At 35.6% G+C, this 18283-nt stretch overlaps 1 protein-coding gene across 5 annotated transcripts in view; it reads left to right on the forward strand.

Moving 5' to 3' along the window:
- Positions 1–18283, forward strand: part of ASPH (aspartate beta-hydroxylase) — a 196583-nt gene that overhangs the window by 36762 nt on the left and 141538 nt on the right. The window contains exons 4-5 of one of the 5 annotated variants that reach the window (XM_019752427.3): positions 12115–12156; positions 14342–15834. The exons of the other annotated variants lie outside the window; for them this stretch is intronic. Of the exons in view, the coding sequence (XP_019607986.1) occupies positions 12115–12156; positions 14342–14703 (404 nt within the window). The 3' untranslated portion in view covers positions 14704–15834. Of the gene's footprint in view, positions 1–12114; positions 12157–14341; positions 15835–18283 lie in introns of those variants that run through there. 5 annotated transcript variants of the gene reach the window in all.

An 18283-nucleotide genomic window follows, 5' to 3' on the forward strand; every position in this document is an offset into this window, starting at 1 on the left:
AAAATGTGCTCTGCATATTTTACAGGTAACATTAAAATATGAACTAATAGTCTTTGGCTGTGTTTCTTTGTCTTGGAAGCATTGAGCCCTTCTCTTTCTGTCACCAGAATTACCTGTCTTTATCATTCTAATAAGTACATATGTGATATTCCCTCATTTGTTTTAAAATGCTGGCTTACTAGAAAGGAAGGTGCTGGTTTTAATATGCAAGTTTTTATAATCTGGCCTCTGTGAGATACATTTCTGTTTGTTAAACAGCATCATTTCCTTTGCTTTAGTCTATAACATAATGTGTATTAAAACTTTTCATACTGAAGTCTTTAGAAAAATAATGACTATAGCATGGCGTTATACACTACAATAAGCTTAGTAAAATAATGCCACAAAGCAATTCTTCCTAAACACATAATTTTGTGTATATTTTATGGACATGGAAAAATGGGGGGATTCCACATCACCAATGAAACTGTTATTGGTAGATTTATCTTCACCTCCCCATAAATATGAAAAAAGGGTTTAGTTACGATTAAATGTAATGTAGCTTATTAATTTTAGTTTATGTTTTATTATTGCTCAGGGGGAATAATGTTTGCTACTTTACAGTAGAAACTTAACTATCTATGAAATTTCTTTTCCTGTCTTAACCTTAATGGAATTTTCTATATAATTTTGTGTTACATATCTAAATTTGAGTTTATATAAATATAGTAAATCCTCAGAAGACTGTAATCCTAAGCATGCAAAATAAATAAAATTATATGGAATTTAGCATATCAGAATGATACCAGTTTGCTTGCCTATAAATGGTTTTTTTACTTTATTATATTACTTTACTTTAAATGATGGATTCTGAATAGTGAAGCTTTTTAATTTTAAAAATAACTTCATGTGGGCCGAGGTTCCTCATTTTTAGAAATAATGTTCTCATCTACTGTATATTATTGGTCTTTTTAGCTTTAAATCAGCTATTTGGTCTGTCAGGTGGGAAGTGTCAACTATTAAAATTAAAATGTGTTATTTTTTTTCTATCAAACACACTGATTTCTATAACAGATTTACATTAAAAACTTCATTTTTAGTGTTATAGTTAGATTTCAAGAGTTTGTTCCCCTTAAGGTTTTTAAGCAACCATTAAGAGGTTAATTATTGTATTTCACAACATTGCCATTTGCAGGTAGACACATATGGGATGAACAAATCATAATTTGTTCCTTTTAGAAGAATTACCTGTTCAGAAGTGGAACCGAATTTGGTGAATCTTGGTTAATTTTGGTAGTCTGACTGTTAAGTGCACAGAGGCTAAGATAAGAGAAACTATTTTGCAGTGTATATGTACTAATTCACAGTTGGCTTGTGGCTTCAGTAAAGATGAAACAAAGCAGAGGTGAGCTATCAGGCTCACTTACGTCCTCTGACCTGTGACGTTTGACGTCTCCACGTGAAATACAACCTTGACTGGACTTGAATTTTATGACTGAAGTTCTTTTCTAGTTTTTGAGGTCGTTGTCATTTAGTTGTGCCTCTATTACTGGCAGGTAGTGGCAAAGAAAACCTGGTGAAGTTCTTGGGGTACAGAGACAGTAATTGGCTCTGTGTGTTCAGGGAGAAGTTAGGAGGGGAGTAAATTCAGTGAGCATACACCCTGGGTGCATTCTCACTGGAGAGGCAGCTCACCGGCAAGGGTTTTGGATTAAGGTAGAGGGTGTCCAAAGGGATGGGTGAAAGTAGGGAGTGGGAGATTAGGGGAGAGCTCGGCGTGGCGGGCGTCATAATAGTTGAGATTGTTGAACTTGCATAATTTGGCATTTTTTTCATAGATATTTCTGTTTTCTTAAATCTGCATATATCTAAATTTTATCTATTTGAGGAAATGTACACATTCATGTTTACATTTCTTTCACATTTTAAGGTTGGTTTTTCTTGTGAAATACAAAGAAAGAATGAAATATGTGAGAGTAAATCAAGATCAATAGCCATCATCAATTTTATTTTTTCATTGTTCTGGCTATGGCCCGTACGATATACTTTGAAAATATTCTAACCCTGTTCTGATTTACATAGCTTCCTACTTTTGTGGCCAAATTATTTAAAATAAAGTATGTTTGATTTTGGTTTGGGTTTTTGAAAACTATGTTGCTTGAAAATGTATTCTTTGCAAACTTATTTCCCAAATAAAATTGATAGAAAAAGGATCCAAGCACTAACTGGTGAGAGTAACATCTTCTTAGATGTTACATCTTAAATAAGAGCAGCAGCACTTAAGGATTACATGATGGCCCTATTTCCTGTGACTACTACCTAGCTGGCACCATCGGAGGTGTGGCTGGAGAACAAAAGGGAGCCAGGCAACAATTCCGAGAGCCTTGGCAAACGTTTGTAGACTGGAGGATGCATGAGTGAGCTGAAGGGAGGAGAGGACTGAGTCTTGCCCGGTCCAAGGCGATCACAGCCTGCTCTTTGGTTTGGGCCACTTCTTAGCGGTTAAGGAATTATACACCCAGAATATTTTTTTTTTCTCTTTGGATAAAGAACATTTTTATCTTAAGAATCATAGGAAGGTTGTATAATTGGGTAAATAGTTTTATTTAAATACTTTTGCATACTTGCTACACACTTCAACATGTCACACCGAAGGGTGGTCAAGTTTCATATTTTATATCCAATACTTGGAAGTTCTTATATTGGAAAATGGAGAGAAATAAAAATGTTTGTTGTAAATATACAGCTATAGTGTATTAAGGCAAGAAGAAGAAACAATGTTATTCCCGCAGAAACTTGGGTGGGAATACAGATCTCTGTTCATAGCAATTGCCATCTGTTACATTTAGTGAAAAAACACTCTGGGTTTGTCAAAAAATAATTTAAGGGCCCAACTGCAATTTGTCCCTTTCCCCCAAATACATGAAGAATGGCATTCTTCCGTGGACTAAAAGTGGGGGAAAATCCACTATAATCCTTGATATTAATACTCATTGTCTTATTATTATCCTTGACCTGTCAATCTTGATTGTGGTACTCATGCTGTGTGGAGAAATTCTGTGTTGTCAGAGCCTGAAATACTAAATTAGGTGGTTATAATTTTACCTCTAAAATCACTGATGTTCGTATTTCTTCCAGCCAGAACCCTCCACCCTGGTTTGTTTTTTCCTTCTCCTCGGAATTATGGGCCTTGCTGTATAGAGCTTGGTATTAATGATGGATGTTGATATTTACTGGAGCCAAGCGACCTTTCCTACCCAATACCAGTTCTTTACAGAAAAGAAAATAGATGATAAAAGCAATATTACTTTGTTTTGGGACCACGACTTACAAACAGTGGGAGTCAAGTGTCTTTGCAGGAGAAGTTAATTTCATGGACTGATGTGGGAGAGAATTTTGCAATGTTCTTACTGCAAGTGATTGTCTAAAGGCCTTGATCACATTTCATATTGGTAGGCAGAGTGAACTATTATTAACAACTGACTCTTATTATTGGCCAAAATTACAGGACCATGAGTCAGTAGCCAGAGCATTATAAAGGTAACATATTTGATAGTGTTAAAATTTAAGTTAATTACCTGAGTTATATAATGTGAGTGCATTTATACCCATTTATGGAGGCTATGAACGGTAATACTGCTCTTCATGTTAATTTCAGAGTTTCCTAAGTTAACTCCAGGTGCTAAGGGGAAAAATTTGAGGAAATGAACCTTTCTATTTTCAGTGAATATTTATGGATATATGTGCATGTTTGTATAATCAACTCTCGATAATATCTGGTTCTTAAATGAGCCAATCTGGAGGTTGTTTGAAGTATCTGTCTTTTTACTCTCGTATACTATATTATTCACTCTTCCCATTGACAATAGTCAGTCGATTTTGGCTGATGCGATTTTGTATTTTTCAGCTTTAGATTCTCTGAGAGAAAAGCAAACCTGGGTAGGGGCTGGTAGGAATTGTGAGGATTGGTCAAACTGTGTCTTTCCTTTATTACATATAATTGAGAGTTGATTGTAAGGTGTGCATCTTAATGGATTCCTTTATTTTCCAAAATACCTTCTGTAAACCTGTGTGCGTATCCGTTTTGAGATCACTCTTCCTCAGCTTCTTTTTTCCACCTAACTGCTTTCCTTATTTTCTCTTTCTCTCTTCCTCTATTCTTATGTAGGCCTGACCAAAGATGGCAGTAATGAAAATATTGATTCTCTTGAGGAAGTCCTTAATATTTTAGCCGAGGAAAGTTCAGATTGGTTTTATGGTTTCCTCTCGTTTCTCTATGATATAATGACTCCTTTTGAAATGCTAGAAGAAGAAGAAGACGAAAGTGAAACCACAGATGGTGTTGATGGTACGTCACAGAATGAAGGGGTTCAGGGAAAGACTTGTGTCATTTTGGATTTACATAACCAGTAACTTTGATTCAGGGACTGAAGTCACTGGCTTATGAAAACCCGAAGCCGTCTCCTTTTTCTTTCTTCCCTTTGCTCACCCAGGGCTTAACATGCAGTGGGGCCGCTGCGATCGAACAATACAAGGCAACCATGTGGTCTTTCCCCCAGTACAGCTCCTAGCTAGTCCCTTCCTTGGCTTCCCCATTTGCAGTGAAGAAACTGGCACTCCTCATTCTCGTAGCTGTCTGCAAAGTACATTGAGAAGGGTGTTTTTGGTGGTATAATTGGTTTCTGTATTGTTTTGTTTCAGCTTATGTATTCACTGAACTAAATTTAGAAACTTAACAGCAAATTGTTTTGTGATTAACCCTTGATGCTTGTCTTTTTAACACATTATTAATTAAGATGATTATAATGGACTTGATTATCAAAATATTTCTAGCATGATTCATAAAGTAAATGCTCTGTTGATCTTTAACATAACTCATGTTTAAAATGATGGTTCTTTAAAAAACTGATTTTTTTTATTGTAATTTGTCTAGGTTAACTGATTTGTCAGATAGGTTAATACCAGTTTCAATGTAAAATTCTGTATTAATGGTGCTTTTAAAATAATTTGAAAATAACCCCATGTTTTTGCCTTAGCATAGTTAAATTACTGTATTCAGATAGTAGTATATCTGAATATTTCTGTCTATGAAAGCAAAATTTATTTTTAATCTCATTTCCAAATATACACCCAGAGAAAATAATTTGTATTTTTTTTTCAAGTAGACATATTACACAAGAAGGAAAATGTGAATATGTATCTTCAATAATGTTGTACATATTAAAATTATCCATCCCAAGTAAGTCTTTTTCCATTTTTTTTCCTGTATTACCGCATTAATTCACTATCAACTTTGGCTTAGGTATAATACACTTTTTAGATTTGTAAGTTTATTAAAGTGGTCATTCTTTTTAGGAGAATACATTTTTGCCATTAGAACACCTTAAAAACATTTTCAAGTCAATTCATTTAAAAGTAGTTTGCTTCAATAATATCAAAACCAATTATATTAGCCATATATAATACACATTTCTTAAAATGAGAGTTCATCTGTTTCTTCCCTCCAACAAAGCTCTTATAGCTTGAAAGTGATAAGACATAAGACCTTTGTTTTCTGTTAGGGAGTGGTATTTCATGTGTTTAAATCTCTGACCTTCTATGAAACTTAGCTTTGGTTCTTCATAGGGCTTAAAATTATTAATAGAAAATATTTGCCTTTATTAATATTTTATCTATAATAATTTCTACTTTTCAAATATTCATTCCTTATTTTTTCATATTTAATGAATTTGCTTTCTGTAAGTAGATTTTTCGCCCATTTTTTCAGAGGGAACCATGACAAACTTAGTTTCTTGGTAGAAACCATTACACCAGCTTCCACCTCTACTCATCATTTACATGTGTCAGGGAGAACTGTCCAATTTGGTCATCTTATTCTTTTTAAGGCATTATTTTAACTTCCTTTTGGAAATAGATATGGATGTTGTACATTGGACAGTGATCTTCTCAAGCTTAAATGGCTATTAAAACTCTAGTTTGTCTTTCCCTAGTTATTCAGGGAATATGTTTTATTCTGTTAATGTTTCTGTCAGTCAAAAGCTTTTCATTTTGGAATGTTAGTATTCTGGAACAAATGAGTATGGTTTAATAATATTTTTTTCTGAAAGTTTATGCAGTTTTTGCCCATACTTGTGTCTTCCACTTTGAATTTGAAATTCAAAATGCTGTGAAATATCAGAGTTCATTAGGTTTAAATTCAAAAGTATTCTTAGGCCTCCCTCTCGATGAAATTCACTTAGCCAGATGTCTGAGATGTATTTTTTTAAGCAGTCTTATTTCTTAATGCTTCATTGCTACTAACTGTAAAAAGTGTTTGATCTGTTTATGAGAAGTAAATAATTAAGTATGTGTGTTAAAAATGTTTGGAATCATTAATTTCTTATCAGGCTTTTTTTTTGTCATTATACTAACACACGTTTTATGTACAGAAATTAATTATGCTTTATTTTTGTAAGTGAAAAATAAGGGTGTGAGATCATAATTTGCCGTTTATGTAGTATTCCTCTAATCGTCCCTTTGGAAAAACCTCAGAAGTAGGTAAAAGCCTACTAAAAGTAGCTAATGAACCCCCGACTTCTGTGACTTCCTTCAACTTGTGCCTATGGCTTGTTTCGGTGAGAAAATCAAGTTGTTTGCAAAACTGGTATAGAGTATTTTGGAGCTGATCGAAATAACTTCACTTAAATTTTATTTGTTATATATGTTATAATTCTTAATTTTCCAAGAATTTATTGTATAGTTTTCAGTTGCATAATATATTTTCCTAGCTTAAACTGAGGAACGTACTTCCAAAGGCAAAGTTGTGCATGTTTGAATATTTATAGTTGGCAGAATTCTGTGCTGTACTGTGTGTACTCTGCTCTTCCCCTTGTGAATACCCACAGGAACCCTGCATAACATGCTCTGTATCAGATGCGGTGTTGTCCCCTCAGAGCCGCCTTTACTTTTTCAGACACACTGCCATTTGTCCAACTGAAAAGGCACTGGGTTTTCTGGAGTTCGGTGCAAAGACAAGGAAGTGGCACGCTGGGCACTTAACTTGGTGCCCTTGAGCTTCTTTCAGCCCTGATTTTCCCTGGGACGTGAGTGGCGGGGTCAAGTCAGGTGGAGAAGCGTCTTCTAGGTGCTGATCTTATTAAATTCCTGACCTTAGCTGCAGTTTGCTGCCCGTGGGACTTGTGCAAGTGACTTGGGCTTAGTGGGGTGCTGGGTGACCCCACCTTTTCATCTTGTACTCCATTCTTTATTCTGAAAGTTTCCTCTCTGTCTTACAGAGCTGTATCCAAACATGTAAGAAAAACTTTTTTCTGCTTGGCTTCTGGTTTGTTTTTCTTTATCGTTAATGAGATTGAACAAAATGTTTCCTTGTCTATCCCAGTGTTTATAATTTTGGAAGATGATCCAAAGCAGATATAGGCATAGACCATTATTTTTAACTTGTCCAGTTGGCAGTTACACCTTTTGGGCATTGATGCTCAGTGACGCTTTCTCAGGAAGGTTCTGGTCTACAAAACAAGTAAGACGTTTTCTGCGATTTGGTCTGTGGCATTTTCTTTGATCGCAGTATCTATTTGGAGCACTTTAATGAAATTCAGTGACAGACTTTGTCATCCCGTTGATTGCTGGGACAGTACGCCGAATTCTCTGCCTCAGTTATTTGCTGAGATAACCATGTCATACGTAGGACTAGGTATTAACTGCGAGCTCCTTGGCGTTAAGAACCAGGTCTCATGCTTCATCTGCATCTCTCTTCAAAGCTGAGCCCAACAGATGATACTTATTAAGTATATGCTAGGGTTAGTTGGGATGTGTGAGAACCTCGGGAGTTGCCCATTGCATAATGAAACACGCCAATGTTTTTGTTTTTAAACCAGCTTAAGTAAGTGAGAAAAATTATCGGACATATTTTTTTGAAGTGTATAAAGGTTAAGTGACCTATGCTAAGAGAGGTCTTCACCCGATCTTTTCCATGTCTCACTTGTACTTGAGTCGGCCTTTTGATTTGAAGTCTCCGCCTCTGGATGTAATCCCGCTTTAATCTTTAGTGTTTAGGTTCTGTCATATTCTATCCTCCCTTCCCTGCTTATCATACAGGGTTGGAAGGCTTATAGCTTCCTATTTATAAAAATGCCTGTGATAATATATTTATACCATCTATGTAAAAATAAAAAGGAACTTGGCGTAGTGTCCAAAAATGCATTTTGCCAAAACGAGACATCCATTCTAGAGTGATAGCCTACCGAGTTCCCAGGTCCTTTACTTAGGTATTTGGGCCTTTCTCTGCTATCTGTAGTCAATGCTGGAATAAATTATGATGTTTCAGTATGGGAAGGACGAAGATGAGAAACTGAGGCTCAAATTAAGTCACGAGTCTCACCAGGGACCATGGGAGTGACTGAAATGACCGAGTGTGAAGTGATACCCTGCCTCCCAATTCTGTGGCAATTCTCTGGAAATCTGCAGTAGCTACTTGTGTTTCTATCACAGAACCAGTCTGCTAACATTGTGTCTATTGCACGTGGGGGAACCGCAGCTCCACCCATTCGCTTAAGGATTGAGCATTTTAACGTCATACAGAACACTTCATTTTGAAAATGTGTGTAGGATAGTGGCTCTGAAGCAGTTGCCAAAATGACATTAATTGCCTTTCGGCCACTCGTTCATGTTCTAAGGTAAGAATACTAGACCTACTGTTTTCAGATTTCTGTCAGCGGGGTCATTAACGATAGGCACCTTAGAAACCATCAGAATAAACATACAGTGCAAAACGGAAGTGACCAACGTGGTGGTGATTTATTTTTTGCCATTCTCTTTGACTGTAACTACATCCTCCTGCTTCTTTGACAACTGCCTTCAATTGGAATGTACTCTATCAATAAAAACAACTTTTATCCAAGTGGATTGCAGAATTCTAAGATGCTTCCTTTTCAGGCTCTAATTGATATAATTTTCTCCACACCATTTGGACACTATTTTCAAGGAGTTGTTGTATTATCATGAATTTTATTGTTTGATGGAATTGTTCCCTTTTTTCTCCTCCTAGGCTTTGGCTATGGTAGTAAAGAGAAAAAAAAGAAAGAAAAATACGGCACATGTATTGAGTTTTGACACCGTAGAGACATCAACCATAATTACAAGTGATAAGAAATTAATTCTGTCTAGAATTAGGACTTACATAAAAGCAAAGTCTTACATACGTGCCTGTGCTTTTTTCTGGGGCCACTTCTCTAATGTCCCAGACTTGTATTTTTCCCCCTTCGACATGCTATCGTCAGTCCTGGATCACCACTGACCCCTTCTCCATGGGGCTTCACACTGTTTTTGGAAAAAGATCTAACTTTACCTGAATGAAGGTCTGTGAGGTGCTCACTGCTCTGTGAGAGTTATTCTCTTCAGTAGGTATTTGAAACCTTTTACACACTCGTCCATCTTCCTTCCTCTGTAGAGGTGGTTTGCTTTCTGCTTTACCAAGATCGCCCCTCTGGCTTGGGTTGCATTGCCTCCGTCTCTAAACGGTGCAGCATTTCTTTACTCTTTGAATTGTTTTGAATCACTGTTTCCTCTCTCACTGGTCATTTGTTTTCACATGTGGCATCTTCTGGTTTCCAAAGCTAACCCTTCTCCTTGTGTCTGTGCCTCCGCTTTGTGGTCTCATCATGTTCCCTCTCATTAACTCAGGCATGCCTTTGTTTCCTCTAGCCTGCACAGCATGCCAACACGGGACAGGCTTCAAAGCCTTGTTCCTTTTTTTGCCCCCTGAGAATCTTGGGGAGTTACACATACACGTATGATCAGTTTTCTTCTAAGGAGGTAAGAGAGCCCCTCAGGAGCACCCTGGGCTTTTGCTCACCTTTCTTTCCACCTGTGTCTTCTCATTGCTGTAACATCACCTTCTCTTGTACTGCTTCTAAAACTGTAAACTGAACAACCTTATGGGCCATTTAATAACTAACATAATTCAGTAGTGTCCTCATCCTCAACATGTGTTCATACCTTTCTTCCTAAAACTGCTGCCTTGATTTTCAGAACACTGCATTTTCTTGACTCTTCTCTCCTTCTGTTCATTACTTGGGGGCTTCTCCATTAACCTTCTGTTTTCCAATTCTATGCTTTCTTTCATGTCTGTACTATTTCAATACTTCAGAGACCGAATATGAACACTGTGGTTTAAATTATTAGCTCAGTCTTTGTCATGTTAAAAGTAGAAGAAAAAAAATCATTGACTTGGAGTTCAAAAAAGGTAGCTTAAGTTGATCCTTTAGAATTTTACATAGTGTATTATACATTGTTAATTTGTATCTCTTTAAGGATTTATACCCATAGTGGAAAGTTTTAATGAAAGTGCTTCTTTTTTCTTGTTTCACTAATCTGATGCTGATCTAATATTTTAGCTTGTTAATGACAAAAGTTAACTCGAGCCTTTTCAACAGTACTGCTCTTTTGGCTATGTCATAATAGGGTGGGGGGCCTGCAGTCGGACTCCCACCACTGCTTCTTAACGGGAAATTCCAGGCCTGCATTTCAGGAACACACAGGAGTCAGGAGGGGACATGAGCATCACTAAAAGTACATTTTACTACTGTATGCTAATTTCTTTTGCATACTGGATAATACCCATGCATTTAAAAGTTGGTATTATAAGACTAGGTTTGATATTTTATTCTGAAATAAATTTGAGTGCATAGTCCAAGATAGCACTCAGTATTACAATGTGGCATGCTGGTTTTAATAGAGTTTAGGAAAGAATCACGTTTTGTCTGTGAAAAGTAATTGTCACACATACACACACTCACACACACAACACCCATACACAGACAGGTTATGGTTATATGTGTATATCAAGTAATTGGACAGATGTAGAAAGCCACATGGAACAGTTAATTCATGTTTTTTTCTTTCTAATGTAGTCAGGGATAAGACATACTAATACTTTTTCCCCCGAATGATGATGAGTATAGTTCAACCAAAATAAATTACCATCCTCAGATAACTACCTCATTTGATGGCAACAAATCTCAGTGAATAGAGAAAGGGGAAGGAATTTAGGAACGGAGGATGGTTTGAACAGTATAACAGAATAGGAGTAAAAATACCTCATACTGGAAGTGGAAGTGTGATTACAGTTTTGAGAAACATGTAGAGTGGGTTCTACAGTTTCCAACAGGAATAGTGTAAAAGGGCTAGGGGGCTTTCTTGTGACAGTAGTTTAGACCTGAGTTGTAGAGTGACAGATTGTGTATGGTGTTGCCTCACAGGAGGTGAACAGTAATCACCATTCCTCCCACACTGATGTGCCTAGAAAATGGACTGGCAGCTCGGAATGCCCCTTTGGAAAGATACATGGTATCAGCAGATACATGAGTATAACAAAGCATTTGTGTGACCAAGACATTAGTTGGCTGGGGTGCTGAGTACAACCTGGTTGGAATAAGAATATACTGAGAGGTACATGGTGTTGACATTTGTTATAGGGTTAAAAAGAAACCCATTATCAGAGCTTTCATTTGGCAGAAGAGGAAACAGAAAGCCGTTGCAAAGTTTTTAGATGAAGAGTAAAAAAGTTAATATAGATCGGCATAATAGTGTGTTTCTTACTTGTGTAATTTCTTTTATAAAGAAAGTTTGAAACTATGGGGAAAAAAACTGATGGATAATTCAAACAGTAAAGACAAAAATTCTATTAAAATAGTCTGTCCTTCTTTGGGTGGCAGTGATGAATGACCAGGATACTAAAGCCCTCAGCTAATGGCTCCCCTGGTGCTCGTAATTGACCATCTATCAATGACCAGAAGTGCACTGATGATGGAAGCACCACTGAGAGGAATGTACCATTTTCGATGGCAATTAGACATTTCCAAAGCCAACAGTTCTTTCAGGTCTATCACACGTTGTGAAGTTGACTAAATCATAGGCTAATTACAATGTATTTTTCTGTTATTGAAAGTGAAAGTAAGGTTCTAAAATGACATATAAATGATAGATATTTATATGTTGAAGGAGTGTATTTTTTAAGTGGTGAATGAAAGAAAATTTGTTTAATAGACACATAAATTTTAACTATTTTATAGATACTTATTTTTAATTACCTAAATATTTTCTGTGTATAACCTATTTTCATCTTGTAAACACCAACAGAAGGACCTGGTGGGGTAGCCAAGAGAAAAACTAAGGCTAAAGGTATTTTCTATTTTTCATATTAGCCTTGAGTGAATCAAGTTTAATGCTTGAAAATGCATGACATTTTTTAGATATGTTATGTAAATACAGCTACTAATGCTAAACATTGTTGCTTTTTGGTTTGGGGTGCACCTTTGGTCATAAATAGTTTTATCAAAACTTCATTAAAGAGTTTTCTGTCTCAAGCCTGTAATATTAAATAATTTCCTTTTCATATTATCAAAACTTTGTAGCAGTCTTTAAATTAAGAACATACGTATTATAACAATATCACCATATTGTTACTAAATATAAATTTACATATACACATCCTACCTTCCAATCTAAAAACTTGCTTAGTTTGAATTTTTAAATTACTGTTGGAAAAAAAGATGAATTCATCAGTGATTCCTTTTCTACAAAAGCTGGTGACACTATTAGAGCACAATAAAAGCTGGTGTGATCAATCTTAAAGTTTTCAGCAAAATGGAAACTTAGATACATAATCTGGAGCATTGCATATGTTGGTATAGAATTCGCTGTGTTTGATATTATAATTCTTTCAAAATTACTATACCTGTCAACCATTACATGTAGGCTAACAGCTTATTATTGCTGCCTTATTTTATATCCCTCTGGTTTTTCTTGTTCTTATGTAAATATTTATGTCCTTCAGAAAGAGGGGCATGGGGGAAGTGCATGATTTTCTTTATAAACTTGTAATATTCTTTCATGTTCAAGTGCTTGGCATATTGTTTGTAGTTTATTTGTTTTGGGTGAGACATTAACAGGTGAGACTTTCACTATGTGATTTGCAGGGTTTTGTGGTCTGTATTTTAATTTTAAGATTCAGAAATTTTAATGTTTCTACTTTGTATCCCACCTGAATAATTCCTGGGAAGAAAGCAAAATTTTCGCCATTTTATTCCTATGTAAATAATTATGAAATAAATGGCCAGTAAAATATAATTTTAGTTCTTGATCTCGAGAGCAACTTAAACATTAAAGATAGTGTATTTAAAAAAAAAAGTGCCGAATAGGACCTGACAGCTTTACACTAGCGCTCTGCTCTCGCCAGTGTCTTTCTCTGTGTAACCACACTCCAGTAGAGTGGGGACTTGGATGGTTAATTCTTTATGATGCCATTCTGTATTTCTACAAGATTTTAATAAGATTTTCGAGAAGAATTCAATAGCATTTTGTGCTATGGGAGTTTTACATGATTTTGATGGGGAAAAACACCTTCCACATTTTATTATTAAAGAAACATTTCAGTTTCTTCATTTCTGCCTAAATGCTGCATTATACAGTATATGCGTTTGTTCTCTTATGATTTCCTAATGAGAGAGCAAGAAGGTGAAATTCAAAGCTTTGGCTAGCAGCACTGTTACACATGATATGAAGCAAGTTGAAAGCAATGTCTTACATAAGACTTGGAATTGCCTGTGTATTTCATTGAATTGCCCCGTCCCCTATGAGCATGGGCAACATGTACTCGTATATCAGCTTGAGTGGCTCTGCATAAATTAACAGGAAACATGCTTAAAGGAATACTGATTTCATAATGTTGAATATGAGCAGAAAAGAAATTCTATTTGTCATTTTAAACACATTATAGCTAATGAATTTAAAAATTTATTCTCACATGGGTATTGTATTTTTCTTAATTAAAAATTAAATGGTATTTAGTTTTTCATTTGTGCATTTTATTGTTTTCAAGTATTATAAGCACAAATATTTTAAATAGATAGTTCTTTGTTAGAGTGAAAATTTTTTAAATTATCTTTATACAAATACTTGCAGGTTACAGAAAATTTGTTCTTATGTTGTCAGTGTTCCTTTAATTATGTCATTATAGTTGTGAAATGTGAGTTGTTAATACTTTGTGTAAGTACTGCCTTCATGGATGAACTCATTTGAATAATATTGCATGTTAACCTTGTTTTAAGACAAATTATACCATATTTCAAGCTGTAAAAATATGATGGCAAGTTTCTAGCATTTCTTTTTCAGTTGGTACTTTATAGAGGTTTGCATCTGTTCTTACCAACTTAACACTAGTGGGCTAAGGTCACTTTTTGAATGATCATTTCAAGTATGTGGGGAGATTTTAAATAAAGACAATACTTTTACAGTAAGTTGCTGTTCTGTGAATTAAGAGATGCTTTCAATAAACATGTTTTCCTTTGATTGGGTAACTTGAAAGTTAAAGAACTCACTAAAGAAGAGCTCAAGAAAGAAAAAGAGAAGCCTGAGTCAAGGAAGGAAAGTAAGGATGGAGAGAGAAAAAAGGGGAAGAAAGAAAAAGAGGACGATCGAAAAGAGAAGAAAACGGCTGATTCCGATATATCCAGGAAAGAGTCTCCTAAGGGTAAAAAGGACAAAGAAAAGGAGAAAGTGGGACTAGATAAAGGTGCTAAAACCAAGGAAAGTAGGAAAAAGTCAACAAACACAAAGGATATTTCTAGTAAAATGGCATCCAGAGAAAAAGATGACAGAAAGGAGGGTAGAAGTTCTACCAAACATGCGCACTTAGCAAAGGGAAATAACCAGAGAAGAAAGGACTGAAGCTCTGACATCGTCGTTCCAGGAAATGGTATTGCTTTTTCTTCATCGTGACTTGCTGCTAAAGGGCATAGGACATTTAATATTGCTCTGGTTGGGGGAAGATGGGTCAGTTAGCCATTGAATGTATTTATTGGTGCTCAGCAAGTAAATTCTTTGAAATTTAAGTATACTGTCTAATGCTTCTAAATTTAAGGTGAAGCTTTAAAAAATGTGTAACAAAAATGTGATGTAATAAGTTCTATTTTTATTAATTTATGGATCATGTATTCAGATAAATGTATATGTATAATATGAATTGTAATGAACTTATTAATATATTGAATACTTTCATTGGAGTTGAATACGAGTATTAAGGTTTTAAATAGTATTTATATGCAGAGTGACGTAACTTTCTGGTCTGACAACTACTCAGGTAGGTAGGAAGTTACCTTCTTTCTCTGTTTGCCCTTGGTTTTCTTCCTGCTTCCCTTTTTCTTCTCTACTTCCTTTCACCCTCCCCACTTCTTTCTCTCCCCAAGGCACCTCCTCTTGCTCATGTGACATCCTTTGCATTCCTCCTTCCCCAGGCTCTCCCTCCCCCACTTTCTACCCTCCTGCGGCTACCCCGCCTTTAGACTCTTCCCAGATCAATTCAACTTTCCCTTCTCCTTCCATCTCTCGCCTGTTGAATCTCTCCCCAGTTTTTTCCTCCTTTGCCTCCTTCTGTATTTCTCCAAGAGTCCTCACTCCTTATTTTTCCTCAGCTACCTCTCCCCTTTCTACCAGTCGAACCCCAACATTCTGTCACCCCCGAAATACTGTGTGCCAGATATGCTGTTTTGAGAACTCTGAATACAATCATGAATAAAGGAATTTTATTTAGAAGAACAGTTGAGAACACTTTTATTTATAATATGTTTACAGACTCAGAATAGTTACAGCAAGGATTTAATTATTTCAGAGTAGGATCTCCTTTCATTTTATATCATATGGTTTTTCAGTTATCTTGGTAGAATGGCATATATTTTTCGTATTTGATTGTATCATAATTGTTTACCATTTCTGAGGAATTGCAAATTTGAGATCTAATTAGAGGTCAGAATTTAGTTCATCAGGAAACATTTAATAAAATGAAATTTCAATATAAATCCATTTCTGTATATGGTTTGTACTCTTCTATGCATAAGGTCTTAAATCTCTAATTGTGATTACTGGTGAAATTTATTTATTGAATTAAGAGCAACCTGATTTGTTGTAACAGAATTAAAAGTGCTGTCACAAATATTTTATTTTTAAAAAGTAATTACTCAAGTTTTTCTGTGAAAAGCTGAAAAACAGATATTTTGACCTATTACTGATTTTCATGTCAGAAATGAATAAGCATTAAGTGCAGATGTTTCTGAAAGTATTGTACACCTCTTTTTTTATATGCTAGCACCTTTTCCTGCTTAAAATCAACACTTAAACATTTAGTTGACACAAATTTCAACTGGCAATAGATATATACATCCAAGGGGAAATCTTAGGGAATAGTTAATTTAGTATTTCTGTCTAAACCAATCCTATTTTATTATTTAAAAACTGAGACCTAAAGAAATTGTAACGTGGTAACGAGGTTCCAAATGTTGATTAGTCAGGATTTTGGTGTTTTTGTAGATTACAGGAACACAGTCAACCAGAATGAATTTTATGGCTCATTCGGTTGGCAAATACAGGCGCTCTGGTGTCATGTGAATAGATTGTAACTACAGACCTATAATCAGAGCTCCGCTTCTTCCCAGGTCTCCTCTCAAATCTAGGCTCTGCTGATTTCTACTTGGCTTTATTCTGTGTAGAGGTGCTGCCACTCGATGAAGAGGGCAGCCCTCAGAAGGCCCCTGACACAGCTTTCTAGTTTAGCAGTTTTAGTGCAGAGAAGCTGATTTCAGGGCTGGCTCTGGGAGAAAAGTCCCTGGGAGGATTACGACTGGCCTGGGTAGGCCTGGTGACCATCTTGACCGTTGTCAAGCTACACTGTCACACCTACACACCATTGTGACAACTACATTGTGTACTTGGGGACGGGTTAGTTTTCCCAGGCTGGCTGCTGTGCACAAAGTTTTGGGTGGGGACTGAGTGGGTCCCACTCAGAAACCACATGAGATGTTTCCTTCAGGAGAGACAGCTCCTGGGAGGAGAAGAGGGAGGCTCTGAGTGAGAACTGGACAGAACCAGAAGCAAAACAGATGCTCAACACAGAAACGCTACGAGATTCAAACACATGTCCTGATGTTACATCTTGCTGTTAAGATGGAATGTATATCAAATTTTAAGTGTTAATTTCTCTATAGATGATTTTTTTTCTCCCTTGCAGAAGGGCAGAGAATTATAATCGCATTTACTATGGGCCTTCTAATAATTTTTACCTTGGTTTTTGAAGGAGAGTGGCCATGGGGCATAAAGTACATACAGGCTAAATTCTAGAAAACGAGTGAAAAACATTTTTTAGAATAATCTGATCAGCATAAACATAGAAAAACATTACGTGTTGATGTTTAGTGAAGCACTTGGAAATATTTTAGTTCTAGCGAGTTTTCCTTTGAATGTCAGCTTAAGAATTGAAATGTCTCTACTAAAACATTTTAAAATCTTTCAAGAGCTCTTGTGAACTGGGAATTGACCTATTTTTTGTTTCCTTTCCTTCAGTAAAGAAAGGCTTCAACTGAATTTTATTGAAGTGGAGGTCACACTTTAACTGCATTGGCATTAGATAACTGACTGCTCAACTAAAAAACTTTTTTTTATTTTATTTTTTTTTTAAATTTATTGGGGTGACAATTGTTAGTAAAATTACATAGATTTCTGGTGTACAATTCTGTATTACATCATCTATAAATCCCATTGTGTGTTCACCACCCAAAGTCAGTTCTCCTTCCATCACCATATATTTGATCTAAAAAACTTTGAGATAAGCTTTTGGTTGTGATTAATGGGTTAAAATTATGCTAACATTATCACTCACTTTTTTATTCAGTACATAGTTACTGCTATATTCTGCTGCTTCATATTGTTATCTAAGGATAATTGAAACTAGAAAGGTTACCCTTTTTGAATAAGTCAATTAGAAACCGAGGCAAAAATGTCATAATGTGAAATAATTGGGAGTCAAAAGTCCTGAAAAGTTAAAATCAAATACTGAGAATGTAAGTTTATTCTGTGATATCACTAACAAATTTGATTTAAACTGCACTGTGAGATGACACTTAAAATTCTGAAAAATGACATTATTGGCATAAGTTTCCTTAAACTTTTTGTGATAGCATTTCATATGTGAGTAGCACAGTTATCATAAAGGTCGATTTTACAAAAATATTTGACAGCTTGCCTATCAGTTCTTCCAAAAATCTTTTTATCCTTTAGTATTCAAATTACTCTTGAAGCACTTTAACATCACTGATTTTTTTTCTTCATGTGTTGTGATGTGTAACTTCTATGTGTCATTTGTTAATGGCTTTTTGTGTGAATTTTAGATATTCTAATATCACATGTAGTCATCCTTTTAAAATATTTTTTTTACAAGATTTTCAGTTTTACTTTATGGGTGATTTGTATTGTGTATAGA

Source organism: Rhinolophus sinicus, chromosome 7 (assembly GCF_057876585.1).
Source record: "Rhinolophus sinicus isolate RSI-liver-muscle chromosome 7, RSI-T2T, whole genome shotgun sequence".
In the NCBI taxonomy this organism is placed as follows: domain Eukaryota; kingdom Metazoa; phylum Chordata; class Mammalia; order Chiroptera; family Rhinolophidae; genus Rhinolophus; species Rhinolophus sinicus.